The 15,881-nt window shown below is 39.8% G+C and overlaps 1 protein-coding gene and 1 long non-coding RNA gene across 3 annotated transcripts in view; one reads left to right on the top strand and one right to left on the bottom strand.

Annotated features, from left to right (window-relative positions):
* The window catches only part of NDFIP2 (Nedd4 family interacting protein 2), a 45,187-nt gene extending 35,072 nt beyond the window's left edge, over positions 1-10,115 (bottom strand). For both annotated transcript variants that reach the window (XM_068182427.1, XM_068182428.1), the window contains exon 1: positions 9,976-10,115. In XM_068182427.1, coding sequence (XP_068038528.1) covers positions 9,976-10,011 — 36 coding nt within the window. In that variant the 5' untranslated portion in view covers positions 10,012-10,115. The remainder of the gene's footprint in view (positions 1-9,975) is intronic.
* Positions 10,116-11,089: 974 nt separating this feature from the next.
* Positions 11,090-13,417, top strand: LOC137469556 (uncharacterized). Its single transcript, XR_010996582.1, has 2 exons — positions 11,090-11,811; positions 13,152-13,417. It is a non-coding gene; the product is annotated as an uncharacterized lncRNA (long non-coding RNA).
* The last annotated feature ends 2,464 nt before the right edge of the window (positions 13,418-15,881 follow it).

Here is a 15,881-nt window from a genome sequence, read left to right as displayed (position 1 = left end):
GGCTTCTATTGAGATTCCACCCATTCCAATCCCTCCCATCAACAGTAAAAGTAGAGGTATTAGTGAATATGAGAACATATCTGGTGTGAATGCATGAACTCTTCTGGGAAAATGAATGTTCTAAGACTAGTGATACTAGAAGTAGGGTCTTATTCTTCAAAGTATATCCATTTCTCTCCCCTTTTCTTGAAGGTTTCTTGTCTACTAAAGAATTATGCCACAATAATTTTGAATACTGGAATTTTGGTATGATCCAAACAGATACATGCTTCATATTAATTGTAAAATTATAAACTGGGCATTGTTTCCTGAGGTTCTTCCTATTACATAGTTATAGGAATTAATAGAGAAATTTGCCAACAAAATAATGCTATGTCTAAATATTAATAACAACAACAGCTGGGACCAACATTTTCAAATCTTTACACATGATATTAAAAAATTCTAGGTAAAAGAAGTTGTTAAAAGCTTACTCTAAAGCTTGTACACAAAGAGATATTGCAACTCTGACCTACTCCACAATGTAGAAGCTACTAAAAACATTACCACCTATCACATAGCCTTCTGTTTGTCAAATAGTAACTTGAGAATAGCTTGACGAACTGGTTTAATTCTATAAATGAAGTATAAAATGAAGTTTTCCTCCTTGAACACTTTCTAGATAGAAGAAACTCAGTAACAAAACAGAAGCACATTACCGAAACCAGAGGTCAGTCTAAGGGCGTATTCTGTCTCCAAGTCAATCATCAGCACACGAGCCTTAATCACTTCTTTGACATCCATTTTCCTCAGATTCCCCAATAAGCATAGCAGTTCCATTACAGCTGGCAAAGTGTACATCTCTGCCTATTCCACTTGCATCTGTTACAGATTTGATGCATGTCAGTTTGTTTTCTTGAATCTGCTGGTATAATCTGCCTGTATAATCTTGTGTTTCAACAAACTGCATATGTTTGCTTCTCCTTATGTACTTTCTTTTCTAAACCAAACCTCACTGAGCACTCTACAATTTTAATATTGCACAATTTGGTGAATAACAGCTCTACAACTGCTTTACCCACTGCCTTGGTGACTCTGCAGGTGTTGGTCACTTCCAATTCCCACCACCTCTTTCAGAGCACTTTTAAGAAGGCCACCTCCCCTTCCTTTCTGTAGCTCCCCTTTGTGAGCAACCAAAACTGTGGACAGTACCCAACACACAGGCAGGTCCTGTGTCTCATACAGTGATACTTCCTGTTAATTCTTCCTGTATTCCCTAATGATGGACAGTGCTGCATTAGGATTAGTTGGCAGCCACCACTTTAGTGGCAGCAGCTTCAGCAAACCACCAGTCACAGGACATGTCTTTACTCAGCAGCAGCTTTATAGAATCAGTACAGAAAGTAGATCCTGGTCACACTTAAGTCACATAGAACATACACAACATGTAAACTATAAAAGTAGAGGGAACAGGAAAGCCTGTAAAATCAGGGAACATCACCAAGAATAGACTCAGCATTCAACAATTAGTTCTGTTTCTATTTTAGCTTACATTCATTTGGACTGCAAAATTCAATGTTGATTGAAAATGCTGAATATTACTCTAAATGCTATACATATTTCAGTTGAAGTACAACGCGAGAGCTCAAGAACAAAAACTTCTTAAAGACAATGCAGGAGGGTGCTAACATTATAAATTTATTTTACGAAGGAATAACAAAGATGAAGACTTTCTTCCTGGAAACATATTATGGAAACTGAACTGCAGAAACACCATAGAGTTTCACCTCAAGCTCCTGATTTGAAAGAAGTAGGAAAAAAAGGACTCAAGTGTGGGTCTCCTGTATCGTGCATAAGTGTCATTGAAAATGCTTCAGAAAACTTACGAAACATTTAAAAAGTCTCAAGTTTATTGACAAACCAGGAATTTTATTGCATGTGTACTTCATTACAGCCAGCCTAGCAAACCTACTCAGCAATATAACTCAGTAGCCCAAAATGAAATCATTAATTAAGTAAAATATAAATCAGAGGATACTATTAATCAATAAGAGCAAACTCTATTCTTATTAGCAGGTCAGTCATGCTTGACTTTTTCAGCATAACCCATTTTCTTAGTAACTGGAAATGGAGTAGTTGAGCTCCTCAACTTGCAGAGATAATACAGACAAATGTCAACAGCTTAAAAAACCACACATATACAACACCAGGGAAACACACTTACTGTGAATTGCAAGAGCATGCTCTACTGAAAAGACTTCATTTTCATTTGCAACTCACAAAACACTTATAAATATTCAGGGTCCTTCCTTTAAAAAAAAGCATGTTTAGGTCTCAACAGGTAGTTTGGAATTTTTTCAACACTACTGTTAAAAAGTGCTGACTGAGCATTTTAAAGCAATCCTACAAAATAAGTGACACAAAGGACAATTCTCTGGACCTCTCAATTGCCAGTGAGACAAAGCACACACCTGAAAGCAGGAACTTTCCAGAAGGTTGGTTGATTATAAGCCAGCTAAACAAAACAAAAAAACACACAAGAGGCACACAAGAAAGGAACATAAGCCACACTGCTCAACATCAGCTGTGGCCCAGCACTGCAGGGATTTAGTGGCCAGCTCCTTTATTTGAATTATGAGCTCATTCTAGAATTTGGAACAGATTTTAAAGAGCAAACAGCTTGTGCAAGTCTCTTTTCCGAACCATTTATTCCATGTATTTGATGCAAGTCAATTTTATGACCACAACTCTGGAGATTCAATTAAGAGCCTTAATGCTTCAGTACATTCCTTGAAAAATACCTAAAGGATTGTTTCTGTTAAATTTCAAGATACAACAATTGATTCAGAAGTACCATGATCAAAATGGACAACTGGCCCCAGTACCACCCAAGACTCCTATCCCAAGTGTTTCATTTTTTACCAAAGGCATCACTTAATCCGCAAAGATGGCAAGTGTTAATTACATTAACCATTACCAAAGCAATGTTTAACCACGAGCTTGCAGCACTTTAAAAGAACCCTAAACTTCTTTCCTGCAGGAAGGAAACAACTGCTACTGTAAGTACCCCCTTTTCAATAAACTTTCCTACATAATCTTTTCAGATTAATCAGGGAAAAGCAAAAGCATGTTCAATAGCTGAAGCTATATACACATCTTTACCAAGGACATGATTTTGACCTCTCCTACAAGAACAATCAGTGAACATTCATAGGATTTCAACAGGTAAATATTGCTCAAAGCTAAAATGAACAAACCATGCTTGTGAATATGTTGTTACCCTGCAATATTGGGTAGACCAACTTTTTCTCTTTTTCTTCATTTTTTTTACAGGAAATGCACATTTTACAAGTAAAAAGATGCTGCCAAGCACCTAGTAACCAAAGAAAAAGATGGGTTTACAAAGAAAAGTAAACCAATATAAAACTTATTACAGATATTATATTGTCTACACCACTCAAAGTTCAGACGACTTTTTTAAAAATTGTTCTGTGCATTCCAAACACAGCTGGAGGCACAACCATGGATAAGGTTGGGGAGCATGACTCAATATCTAATGTTTTGGCTATGGAGTGGTTGAGAAGTAAGTCAAGACTATCTCAGTTTTAGGCTAACCTTAGCCTATGATAATGGAAACAATACTTAAGCGGAATAAAGAGTCAAATGTTAAAATGGAAATTTATTTTTCACTTTCACTGTAAATCAGACATGCTCTGAGTGCAGGCTGTGCCTGCCAAGACTTAAGCACAAACCAGAAAAAGTTAGTCATTCTCATTAAAAAACACAGCTGGTGAAGGGGGTGCCCAATTGACTAAAATCAGCTACTTGTGACAGTACTCGCCCAGGAAGTGGGAGACCTAAGCCTGAGGCATCTCAAACCCACAGTCTTGGCTCCGCAGTAGTTCAGTTTCAGGAGGAAAAGTTGGCAGTGCCTCTCCAACTTTATAAGTTGCCAATTTTTTTCTTTTTTTTTTTACTCAATCTCTTCGGATTGCTTTTCTTCTTCATTTGAAAATGGCTTCCCTGATTTGAGTGTACTGGTATATGTTCATTCCCCTTTTCAAAACAGCCAGAAATCTAAAGGGAGATTTGAGCTATGAAACTTCAGAAAATACTGAAATCCATGACTTAAGTTGAACACTGAGGTCTCACAAAGTTAGGTGTGATGACATTACCGGTTGCCACATCTTCCTTGTTTTGTCAACAACATCACAGGGAATAAAGTTTCAAAGTATGCCTGTAATTAGCCATTTGTCAAAAGTAACTCATTTTCCCCTCATCTAGAAGACTACTACCAACATTTTGTATTAACACAGTGCTTTATTTCTGAGGTTATCCTGATGTGGTCCCTACTACATTTTTCAGATATAAACAAGCTGAGAGAAGGCTTACAGCTTCTTTTTTAAGTACCACAGAAAGAACATCTAGTTTGGCCATAACACAGCTAACTCCTGCTCAGAACCCTGCTATTTGAAGTCATTTTATTCATGTTACTGAACTTTCCTAATACAATTAGAAGACTTGAGATGTGACATGCATGCCACAGGCTGAAGCTGCCTCTTTACATTACGTGACTTCATGTCACTGCACAGATCAGGTACCTCTTTCTTTGGGATTCATGCATCTTTCAAGAGCCTAAAAATCCCCCAGTTTCACAAGATAGGCTCAGCCACACCAAGATCTTCCTGCCACTAGAAAGGCCAGTCCTGTTCCCAACCTCTCCTCCTGTACTACCTTTGCACAGATCCAGCCTTAGATTCTTGCCTACCAAGACCTTTGATGAAAAACCAGAGTGGAGCAACCCAGGTACATTCTGCTGCTTGTACTCTTTTTTTTTTTTTTTTTTTTCCCTCAGTATGGTAAAACTTATGAAACTAAGCCAATTTGTGTGCAAAATTGCTTAGGTCATTCTGTGCCCACACCAAAAAGAAAGGCAACTGCCCACATAAAAATCCAGAAAGTTACTGTAACCACTGATATTCCTGGTGTACCAGTGAGCCAGTTTCCTCCTGTGAATCAGCTGCAGATGAGTGTGTTATGTTCATGGCGCTCCAAGAGATTCAAAAATCAGATAGCAATGGCAATACACAGTTAAACAACCCTGCTTTAAATTTATACAAAAAGTATTGTATCTGTCCAGTACCTCAGCACCTTTACTTAGGAGCAACTTAGAGAGATTTGAAGTTTATTTCATTGTTCATATAAAATGAGAAAGTACTTAGAAATTTAAATAAAAAGTTAAAAAAAGTAAAATATAGTCCTATAAGTATTAACTGTTTCCCTACTGTATCAGCAAATGTCTCAACAGTTATAATTTTACTTGTTTGTAGCAGGATTCTTCATTTCAAAATAGCAAAAAAATTTTACAAAAATATTAACACTATTCCTTCAAGAGAGAAACTGTTTAATAGAGAAATTTTTAATGGGGAAGTGCTACAAAAATAATTTTTAAATTTTAAATTGCTAATATTGCAGTCCAAAAAACAGCTAAGTTGCAGGGACAGATCATTGTCTGAAGGCAACATTTACCTCATTTCAGAGGAGCCTCATTTGCTTTTCTAAGCCATTAGAAGTCTAAACTAGGTATTTCATGTGCAAAAAGTGTGTGCAATGAAAAATTGTATCTTCTTATGTTTGAGGCTCCTATCACTAAAAATGTGCAAATGTCACAAGAAAACAACTGTAACACTTATCAGTTAATGCATCTTTCCTCAGTATTTTTCAGTATAATAAACTTAGTGTTCCAGATGTAGAATTTTATCTTCCAGTTACATTACCTCATATCTGTAGAAACCAACAGAATTTCCCTAGGCTAGCTTGAGCTGTTCAGTAACACCAATTACATAAGAGTTTTCCTAAGACAATAAATACTGAAGAAAATACAGTAGATATATAGATATAAGCTAGCATTCTTACATCAAAACTATAGCATTACCTATATTTGGGAGTTTATTTGCCAATCACTATTAGGCTCAGTCCGCAGAAAAGAAAGAAGGAAGAGATTTTTCTTTGTTCACATTTCCTGTGTAGGTTGACTTTCATGAGAGTTACAAAAACTACTTGACTTTGTTCAAGGTTTTTAACCAAGTAACATTGAGAGAGTAAAGACTCAGCAACAATGGAGGTAACAGATACAGAAAATATAGCCTTATCTGAGTTTGTGCTTTGCTATAGTGTTTACAGAACAAATTTTCATCTCTTAGCCCCATTTCTAAAGGCACACACAACTTGCACTCATACAAGACTAAGATCTCTTTTAGAAAACACAATTTCTTTATCCCGGTATAGTGCCATACAACAGCAGGCAGCCATCAGTCTTACCTCAACCATCACTTACAAACCCCACCAAAACCAAGTGCTACAGTGGCATGGCAAGTTCAGTAAAGCTGAACTGACATGCCTGTGGAGAGCTGCCTTTGGCCCCACCCAAATCGGTTTGTTACCTTCCCATTTTACCATTTACCTGTTTAGCTCTGACCAAACCCTAAGTCAAAGACTCAAGACTACCTGACCCCAAACTTTAATCAAGAAAGACTGGTTATTATAATTCATGAGCAGTACAGCTTGTAAGTCCTGCAGCCTTCAATACAATATCTGTGCCCAAACCATTCACATGCACATGTAGTCTTCCCTCATGACTCAGTTATCTGGAAAGCCACATCTCTAAGTAAAAAGGGCAACCTTGAGCCTTACTGCTTAGCTGCTCTCTCAGATTTACATGCTGCAGAAAACAGCTGCATGTCCTCCTCTTTGTTTCAGTACAGATTCACAAAGCATCATTCCAATCACTTTTTCTGCAAACAGGCTGGACTAGAAGCAGACAAGATAGCAATGCTGTTAAATTCAGAAGACAAAGAACTAGAAGGTAAAAACAATCAAAGAACGATCACTGAACAAGTTTTGTTATAGTTTTCCTAAACTTAATGCCTTATCCAACAAAGGGCAGAATAGGGGAAGAAAGAAAAAAAACAACAATAAGTAAATTATACAGCTGAACTGACTTATACCTGTAAGGAATGTCAAATGCAAAATTTAAGATACATTCACCAACAGGAATGCAGTCATTCAAGTGACTAAGGAAAAGAAAAGAGGAAGTAAAGCAAGACAACAAAGGTTGGCTAATTTACCTCTAATGTCATAGTCCTGCAGGGAAGCATGACAAATTCTTACCCATCAATTATTTGTCTTTTTGCCCTATGAAGAGGGACAAAACGGGGGGCCAGAAAGCAATACAAATCACACATGCCCGCGGCAGAGTTACGCAATGCTGACGTGCCGCCCCTTTGCTCACAACACTTACTTTGCAACAATTCCAAGTAGCAGCTTTTAACAGCTGCCCGGTTTGAACACTTTTAACCTGCTTTGTAAATAAAATGCAGACACACAAAGAAGAACAAGATACAGAATAGCTTTAGAGCTATTTCCAACAGAGATAAAAACAGGAAAAGCAGAAGGTTAGCTTTATGATGAGACATTTTCTGTTTTATAAGAAGTCATAGAACTGGCTTTTTGTGCTAAAACTCAAAACTAAATTGCCTGTCAATCTGAAGTCTTTTAATTTAACTTACTTGAAGAAAGCACAAATAAAAAGAGAAAGATAGCTCCTTCAATTTCACTGAAGTGCTACCGCCAGGAAACACAAGTCAGTAATTCTTTTGATAATAATATACACCTCGAAATCTTTCTATTTAGAAGAGAACCTGCCCTGAATGGAGTCAAACAGATTAGCTAGAAGTAAAGGCAGAATGGGTACAAGCAGGGACAAAAAGTATTTATTATTAAACATGGGAGAAAGAAAAAAGAAAAGAAAACAAAAAGATACAGTGAACACAACAGAACTGGCCAGATTTCATAAAACTAAATTCATAAAACAGTAATAAAATGTGGTATTAGCCATATTAAGTTATTTTTTCCTACATTTTGTCTTTAAAAACTAGGACAGAACCAGAAAATCTGCGCTAATCTATTGCTCTGTACCTATCACAGCCATTATGTAAGCAAATACATCACAACACTTAAGATCACATGCTTGAATAATCAGCTGCTAATTAAGTATATCTGCAATTGCCTTGTTCCTTCTCTCTCTGACCCAAAACAGTAAGCAAACAACACTACAAAAATCTTAGTCTTCAGCAGTCAGATATAACAAAAAAACAAAAACAATATGCTCCTTCCTATGGGGCAGTAATCAGTAAGGCTGTATTTTAAACTCTGGAGCACAGCAGACAGATTTACAACAAATGACTACACAATTTAATGTACACAGCAAACTGAGGAGGCCAACTCATACAGACAAACATTAAGCTAAGCCCTTTTGGAAGGCCACACCAAATCGTGTTTACTCAAAGCTGGGCATCAGCACCATCACTGGAAGTTCCTAACAAGCATAAGATAAAAATATTACAGAGACAAATTATTTCTTCATGCTTTTTTTTTTACTCCTTTGAGTAAGTAAATTAAAGTTGCCCTTCTACCTGTCTGACCTCTAATAACATATGCTTCCAAGGCCTTTTAAAACATGCCCAGATTACCTCAGGCCTCGAGGAAGATGGTGTTTGTAGGCTCCCAAGAAAATGCTCTGCCAGCATTTTTCTTCTCTGTTGCAGAGAAGGAATGACTTTAGGACTTCTGATTTCAAGTTATGGAAGCATGATGCCAGGAAAAAAAGCAGCTGGTGAACATCTACCAACCTAAAGGAATATGTCACAGGGTGACGTATGACGATCCCTGTATCTAAGTGCCCAAAAGCATACAGAAATTCATAGTGCTGTAAGATTATCAAAATAAATATTCCAAATATAATAAAAGTGTTTCCTATTATTTTTTCTTAAATCATAACCTAAGAACAATCTGAATATAAATAGCACTATTTACATATGCACAGACATAAGTGTGATTACTTCTGTGGACGTTCTTTTCACTGCTCAGGCTATAAAACACAAACACTAAGATAAATAATTCAGGATTTAGCTAGAAGATTGAAGTAGACATTTGAATCACAGACAGTAACAAAGATTTCAGACTTCCTTATCTTTACATTCATAGCAAGGCTATAAAGTACAAAGAGTTTAAAGATTAAATTTAAACTTTTGAGGAGACTGACTGCACCTAAGTCATTTTTATATCCAATAATCAGGAAAGCTTACATATTTTGAGTATAAATGACCTTAAGCTAATGACTGCGAGATTTATGCAACTGACATTAAACTAATGACTGTCAGAAACAAACAGGACAATCAATTCGGCCAGGATGAAAATCTTTGTATTCTAAATGATTTCTTCCGTGGTTAAGTTCAGGAACGAAAGAAAAATTGGTCTCAGTGATCCCCAAAGCTGCAGACCGTTCCTGAGAAGAGTCTGTTCGTACATGGGCATACACACAGACACACACACTGAAGGTCAGTCTCCTCCCTGCATTTCACACTTCCCTCCCTCACTCTAGTCTTCACACAGGCCTTGCACTCGGTCCCTGTGCCACACAGCTACGGGCTTTTAGAAATCACAAGGATTCAGAGGTTCGCTCCGCGGCACGTACTTCGCAGAGACAAGACCCCGGCCCCTTCCTCCCCCGGCTGCTCCGCAGCGGCGCGGCGCGCCCCGCTCTCCGCCTCGGCCGCGCTCTCCCGGGAGCCGCCCGGGAAAACCCGCCGAGCCCGGGCCGGGACCGGCCGCCGCGGGAGCCGGCGGGAGGGGAGAGGGAGACGGGCAAAGGCGGCTTCCCGAGCAGGCCGGGCAGCCGTCCTCTCCCAGGCCGGGGCTGCCGGGGGGCCGAAGGAGGCAGCCCCCGCCGCCCGAGCAAGGCCCGGCTGTCAGAGCCCCGCCGTGGGACGGGCCACGCTCGGCCCCGGTGCCGGTCCTGGTCCCTGCCAGAGCCCCGCGCGCAGAAGCCGAGAAGCGGGGGCGAGGGAAGGGCGCGCCGGCCGCACCGTGCCCGGGCGCGCCGGCCCGAGGGGCGGGGGGAAGTGAGCGGGGCCTCGCCGGGGACGCCGCACTCACCACTTGGTAGCGGCTGACGGGCTGGTGGTGATCCATCCTGGCCGCCCGCCGACACGCACGGCCGCGGCCGCAGCTCCTCCGACCTGGCGCCGCGTCGGTCGGTCAGTCGGTCGGTCCGTCCTTTCTTTCTTTCTTTTTTTCTTTCCTCCTTCCTTCCTTCCCTCGCCCGGCGCCGCCGCCCGGCCCGGCTCGGCCCTGCCCTGCCCCGCTGCGGCCGCCCCCTCCCGCCCCCGCGGCGGCGGAGCGGCCCAGGCCCCGCCCCGCCGGGAGCCGCGCTCGCTGTGCCCGGGGCTGGGCGTGAGCGCCCTCCGCCCCCGGCCGCTGGCCCGGCCGCGCTCGGCTCGGGGCGCTCCCAGTGCGGCTGCCGAGAGCGGCTCTTCTTCGCCTTTCCCCGCTCAGCGCCCGGCAGCAGTGTTCTGTAAGGCTGTTACGTCCCAAGCCCAGGCCTTGCCTAGATATTTATCACTATTGATCACCACGGGGCAAGAAGAAGTACAATATGGCACAGAAGACATACTGGGGACCCGGAGAGCGATTTTGAATAGGCATCTACCTAAAGTGATTAAGAATCCTGTGATTCTTCAGTTTGTTTGCTGTTCCTGTGAAGGCAAAGCACCGTTCTGTGGCAAGGAAATGTGATTTTCCTCTTCTCTCTTCCTCCTAAAACGAAATATTCAGATGTTTATGACCTCCTGGAGTAAAACCAGTTAAAAATGCCTGCACCCATAAAGGTGTATGGGATGAGGCTGACTCATTTCTGGGTTCCCGAACTGCCAGATGTGTAGCTGTGGCACGCAACAACTTCACATGGCCGTAGATTCATCTCTGGGCTACAGTGGAGGAGTGCTCGCTCGTGCTGCTCTGTGGCTGATCTGCAAGCCAAACGCTCTCACAGAACTGGCTGCCCGCTGTCACTAATGGCCGGCACGCAGAGCTTTATCCTGCAGCTCAGGTCATCACATTTCCGAAGCTGCTTGCTGACCTGAGCAGCAGGGTGAGTGTTTTTGTGCAGGCGGTCATCCCTGGCGAGCTGGCTGAGGACCTGCGGAGCGGGGTGAAGCGCCAGGACGGGCGCGTGGGAGGGCAGAGGAGTGGAGAGCGAGCTCCATTAGTGGAGTTATGTTTCTAGATGGGGGTGGGAGTGCACATAGGCAGGATTATAAGGGAGGAGGAGGTGGAAGCGTGAGACGTTGTGTGTGTGCCTGGGACCTTGCTTGCAGCCCATACCTGGCTAATGCAGCAGTCACTAAAGCTATCCAAATGAAAAGAAAAGCATGTTTGGAAAGTTCAGGCCTATTATGTCTGTTGCATTTGTTTTGTTATTTGTACAACTGTGTTGCACATCAAAAGCAGCAGCAGTTAGGAAACAAAGCTGGTTAGAAATTGATGGGTTTCTATAGGTTAGAAATGGATTAATATTATTTTCCTAACAGGATTTTCTCCTTTTTCTTCATTATACATAATAAATGTTTAATTATTCTGTCCTTAAAGGAACAGTTATTAGTAAAGGTCATCTTGAGTTTAAGAATGTTTGTACAGAGTATTGCAGTGTGTTTCAGTTACCAAAACCTCTTAATTATATTTCCAGATTTCACGGGACATGAAAATTGGACCATTTGTATAATCAGTTTAACATCTTCTGTATCATTAGCAACGATTTTCTCCAAAGTAAACTTCTTCTGAAGTGTCGCATGTGACAGCTCAGGAAGTTGTCACCTGATCTCCATGGCTTATTAAGTGTTGTGTCTCAGCTCTGCGATACACTGTCCTAGAAACTCCAACTGGTTAAGAGCTGCCAAATGGAATTTGACACTGCAAATGCTGGAATACAATTGAGTAAGCATTTATGAAGATGTAACCTTCAGTTTTGAACTCATGCAATTCATGTCTTTTAGAAGTCATGAAGGGAAGAAAGGACAATCGGTGAGAACCAAAGAGTATTTAATAGGAAAATTGGAAAATACTCCATAGCGCTTGGGAAAAAAGTCAGTAGAGGCAGGAGCACTAGAGATAATACAGTTGTGTGTGGAGAGGGAGTTTCATATTTAGGGACAAATTTTTGATGGATGGTCTAGCTTATATACAGAGAACAAACTTATTTCAAGAATATAAGTGTAGGTATTGGACTTATAACAAAGCAGGTCATGTGACTCATTTAGGCTTTAAATATGCCTTCTTTTGATTCTTATTATTTCTAGAACATCAAAGTATTTTAAAAAATCATGCATTTCTTTCAGATCTGTGTATTTTCAAAATAGTGCTATCTGTATATTTTAGATTAACTGTCTGATTCCAGAGGTTTTGACCATAATATTTTGGCATAATATTAATCTATAATGCAAAGTAATTGGCAAGCACTAAGGTTCCTTAAAATCACAGAACCACAGAATGGTTGAGGTTGGAAGGGACCTCTGGAAGCCATCTGCTCAAGCAGGAATACCTGGAGCAGGCTGCCCAGGACCAGAGGGTTTTTGACTATCTCTCAGAATGGAGTCTCCACAAGTCCATGGGGCAACTTAAGTCAGTGCTCAGTCACTCTCACAGTAAAAAAAAATAAAATTTCCTGATGTTCAGAGGGACCCTCCAGTGTTTCTGTATGGGTCCATTGTCCTGGTTTTGTCACAGAGCACTGCTGAGGAGAGAGCCTAGCTCCATCTGCTGAGCATCTTCCCTTCAGGTATTTATATACATTGATGGGATTCCCTCTGAGCCATTTCTGCCCCAGGCTGAAGGGCCCCAGGTCTCAAAGACTTGCTTCACAGGAGAGATGCTCCAGTCCCTTCATCACCCTGGTGACTCTTTGCTGGACTCTCTCATGAGTCCATCTTTCTTCTGTAGTCTCTTGTACAGAATATATACTGAATGTAGGAAATGTGTCTTTCAGAAGTGCTAGGACTTTATTACTTAGATGAAAAATCATGTGGACTGTCCTATTGACTAAAAACCTTGAATGCTAGTTTTAAGATTTACTTTTTTATTTTGACCTTCTTAAACCTTAACAAGCCTGCAATGACAATAATGCTTAGGACTATATTTTGGATCCTGAAGAATATTGGTTTTCTGTCAAAGAACTGTATTTAAAGAAACAGAAATAGTACTCTAAATAGCATGTAATCAAAATAGTTTCAAATTTACATTTAAAAGGAAGTATTGCTTCAGACTTTTTTTTTTTTTAGGAAAAATGAAACCTAATTGCTGTTAGTCAGCAAGCTTACAACAGTTTAAACTTTGTTCCACCATGAAAATGAGCCAAGAAAAGATTCTTCTTTGTAACAACAGCTCTTGCAAGCCCAGTTCTGTGAAAAGTTGTCTTGAAGGATGGCATCTGCATTCAGACAAGTCTGAACTTAATTGCACAAAGGCAAGGACTGTTAGCAGTTTTAATCTTGTTTTTCATTCATTATTCAATCAATGGCCACCAAATAAGAAAGCACAGTATTTATCTTTACATTTCTTCACCTGTATAAACCTAGTCAAATTTTTAAGGTTTCTTATGGAATTTACAGAGTAGGTAGATTTCAAAAGTAAATTAATTTTATTTTAATAAAGATACATAAACCAAATACTTATGTTGGTTAAAATACAAATATTTATATTACATTTATAGTACATAATTTTGTACTATTTTAAGTAAATATAGCAATTACTATAGTATTTTACTTGCTGTACCATATAAATAATTAAAAAAAAATAAAAGCTGTACATACCTATCCAAAACCTGGAAAACAAAGAAAAATTTCAGGTTTTTTAGCTCTGTTTTACACATTTAGCATGTGGTTTTAAATCTCTAATACAAATAATGTCAGTGAGAAATAAATAGTTTGTTCCCAAATGTAAATCTAATTAAATTAATGTACTTAATTTACTCATGGACCAATCCTGTGGTCTGTGAATTTATTGACTGTATTTATTTTCCTCTGTATTTGCAAACTCCTTTTATAAGCTATTTGGTTTTAATTCTATGTTTCTTCTTACGTAAACTGCACAGATTTGCAATCTCTGTATGGGCTTAGATAGCTACTTTAAGCAGGAAGTTGGCTTAAACAAACCACTGGGACTGAATTTCTTAGAAAGAAACAGCAGGACTTTGGCTTGGTTTTCTTCATCTTTTCTTCTCTTTTTTTTTTTAGGCAACATAGGCAATGCCAGAGCCATTATTAGCAGGAACACTTTTAAGATTTTGTAGCCCAAAGTAGATTTTCAATTACATTGTCATCATCTGTGTTCAGTGTGTATATACATTTGTACAGTCTTGCAAACCTGGCCTTTGGATATGTCCAAATACCAAGCAGATGTGTCTGAACCAGGTTTAAAAGTCATTACTGCAACACAGAGCTCAGGCTGGGAAATATCTCAAATATTTGCCTTGGTCTAGGACAGATTTTGCAGCCTGCATGGATCTCTTTACTGCTGCAGCTATTTCCTGCTGAGTCACAGAGACAGTTCTGAACTAGCTCAGATATATTCTGAGAAGCTCCTCACAGCTGTGTGTTGCACGGCTGTACTTTGTCTAAGCTGGTAGCATGGTTAGATTCCTCCATCTCTGTTGTCTCCCTTACAGCCTACATTAATTACCTTTGCTGACTACAAGCACACTTAAAGCAGGACACCACAGAAGTGAAGGAACACCACCTTTCAAAAAGGCCTCAGACAAGTTCAGGGAGCCAATGCTCACATTGGCAGCAGTACAGCTTCTTTAGTACAGCTCAATGGTTTTGCAAGGGGAAAGAAAAAGCATAATGAGCTGCCACTGCAAGATGATTGCTTAGCCAGTTCTGTGCAGTAAGCTATCAGTCTAGAGGAAATGGTACAGAGTCCATAAATAAAGGCTGAAGCAGTGTGTGCTTGTCTCTCAGAGCAGATTCTTCTTAAAAGACGTATTTCCATATAATATGACACATTGAGAATGAAGAAGGAATGCAAAGGCTGCTGGTGTTTCACACAGGTGACAGACAAGGGTCTAATGATGAGAAAAAAGGACCTGCCAAGCCCTACCTTTTTGGAGAGGCACATGTATGTGAGAGAAGTCTGTTTAAAGCAGGAGAATCACAGGAATAGACACACAGGTGTGTGCCAGTTTGGAGTTGTTCTCTTTAAAGCTAGATTCGCTCTTTAAAAATGTGAATTTATAGCTATTTTTTAAAAATCCCTTGTAATAAAATATAATAATTTAATTATTTGTGTGTGATGAACACTGATGGTGGACACTACCTAAACACACCACAAATGTCAAAAGCAGAGAAGTAACTAGAATTTTCTAAAATTCCTATGGGCTAGCTTTTCAGTGTGTTTTCAGCTACAGATCTGATGTTAAAAACCTGATGTTGACGTTGCCAACGTGTGTTATTATGTAAATACACAGTGTTTAACAAGCAAAAAAAAATCCCTCTATGGCTTTGAAGTTTTCACTTAACAAGTGAGATTGAATGGAATGTGCAGAAGTCAGTCAGAGTCGATAAAACTGATGACAGTAAATTTGAAATACAGAATAACAAATGTAAATATACACCAAACTGTGAAGGAATGTGGGAAATATGCAAGAAGATACCTCCAGCTAGAAAAAAGTGAACAACAAAGCAATCCCCAAACCCTTGAAATCTGTTGGGGAGAAATAGAGGAGATGGTAGAAAATACAGAAGTCTGTAGGCTTAGTGCATCAGAAGTCAATACAGATGCACGCTACAAGAAGAAATCCAATGCTGTTATGAAGTCTTATTTGCACAAGACATTTCTATTCTGATCTTGGCAATACTTGTCAGTTTTGTAATATCAATAAGGCATGATTAAGTAGAAAACAGTTTTAGCATATATTCTTTAGGAAAAAGATTATACAAATATTTGTTAATCTAGTTATCTGAAAACTACAAGGATATTAAATTGGCTGTATGCAAAACAAAATCTAATCA

This window comes from Anomalospiza imberbis, chromosome 2, assembly GCF_031753505.1.
Source record: "Anomalospiza imberbis isolate Cuckoo-Finch-1a 21T00152 chromosome 2, ASM3175350v1, whole genome shotgun sequence".
NCBI classification, from domain to species: Eukaryota; Metazoa; Chordata; class Aves; order Passeriformes; family Viduidae; genus Anomalospiza; species Anomalospiza imberbis.
Note: the sequence above shows the minus strand (reverse complement) of the source record. Positions and strands in the feature narration are given on the sequence as shown.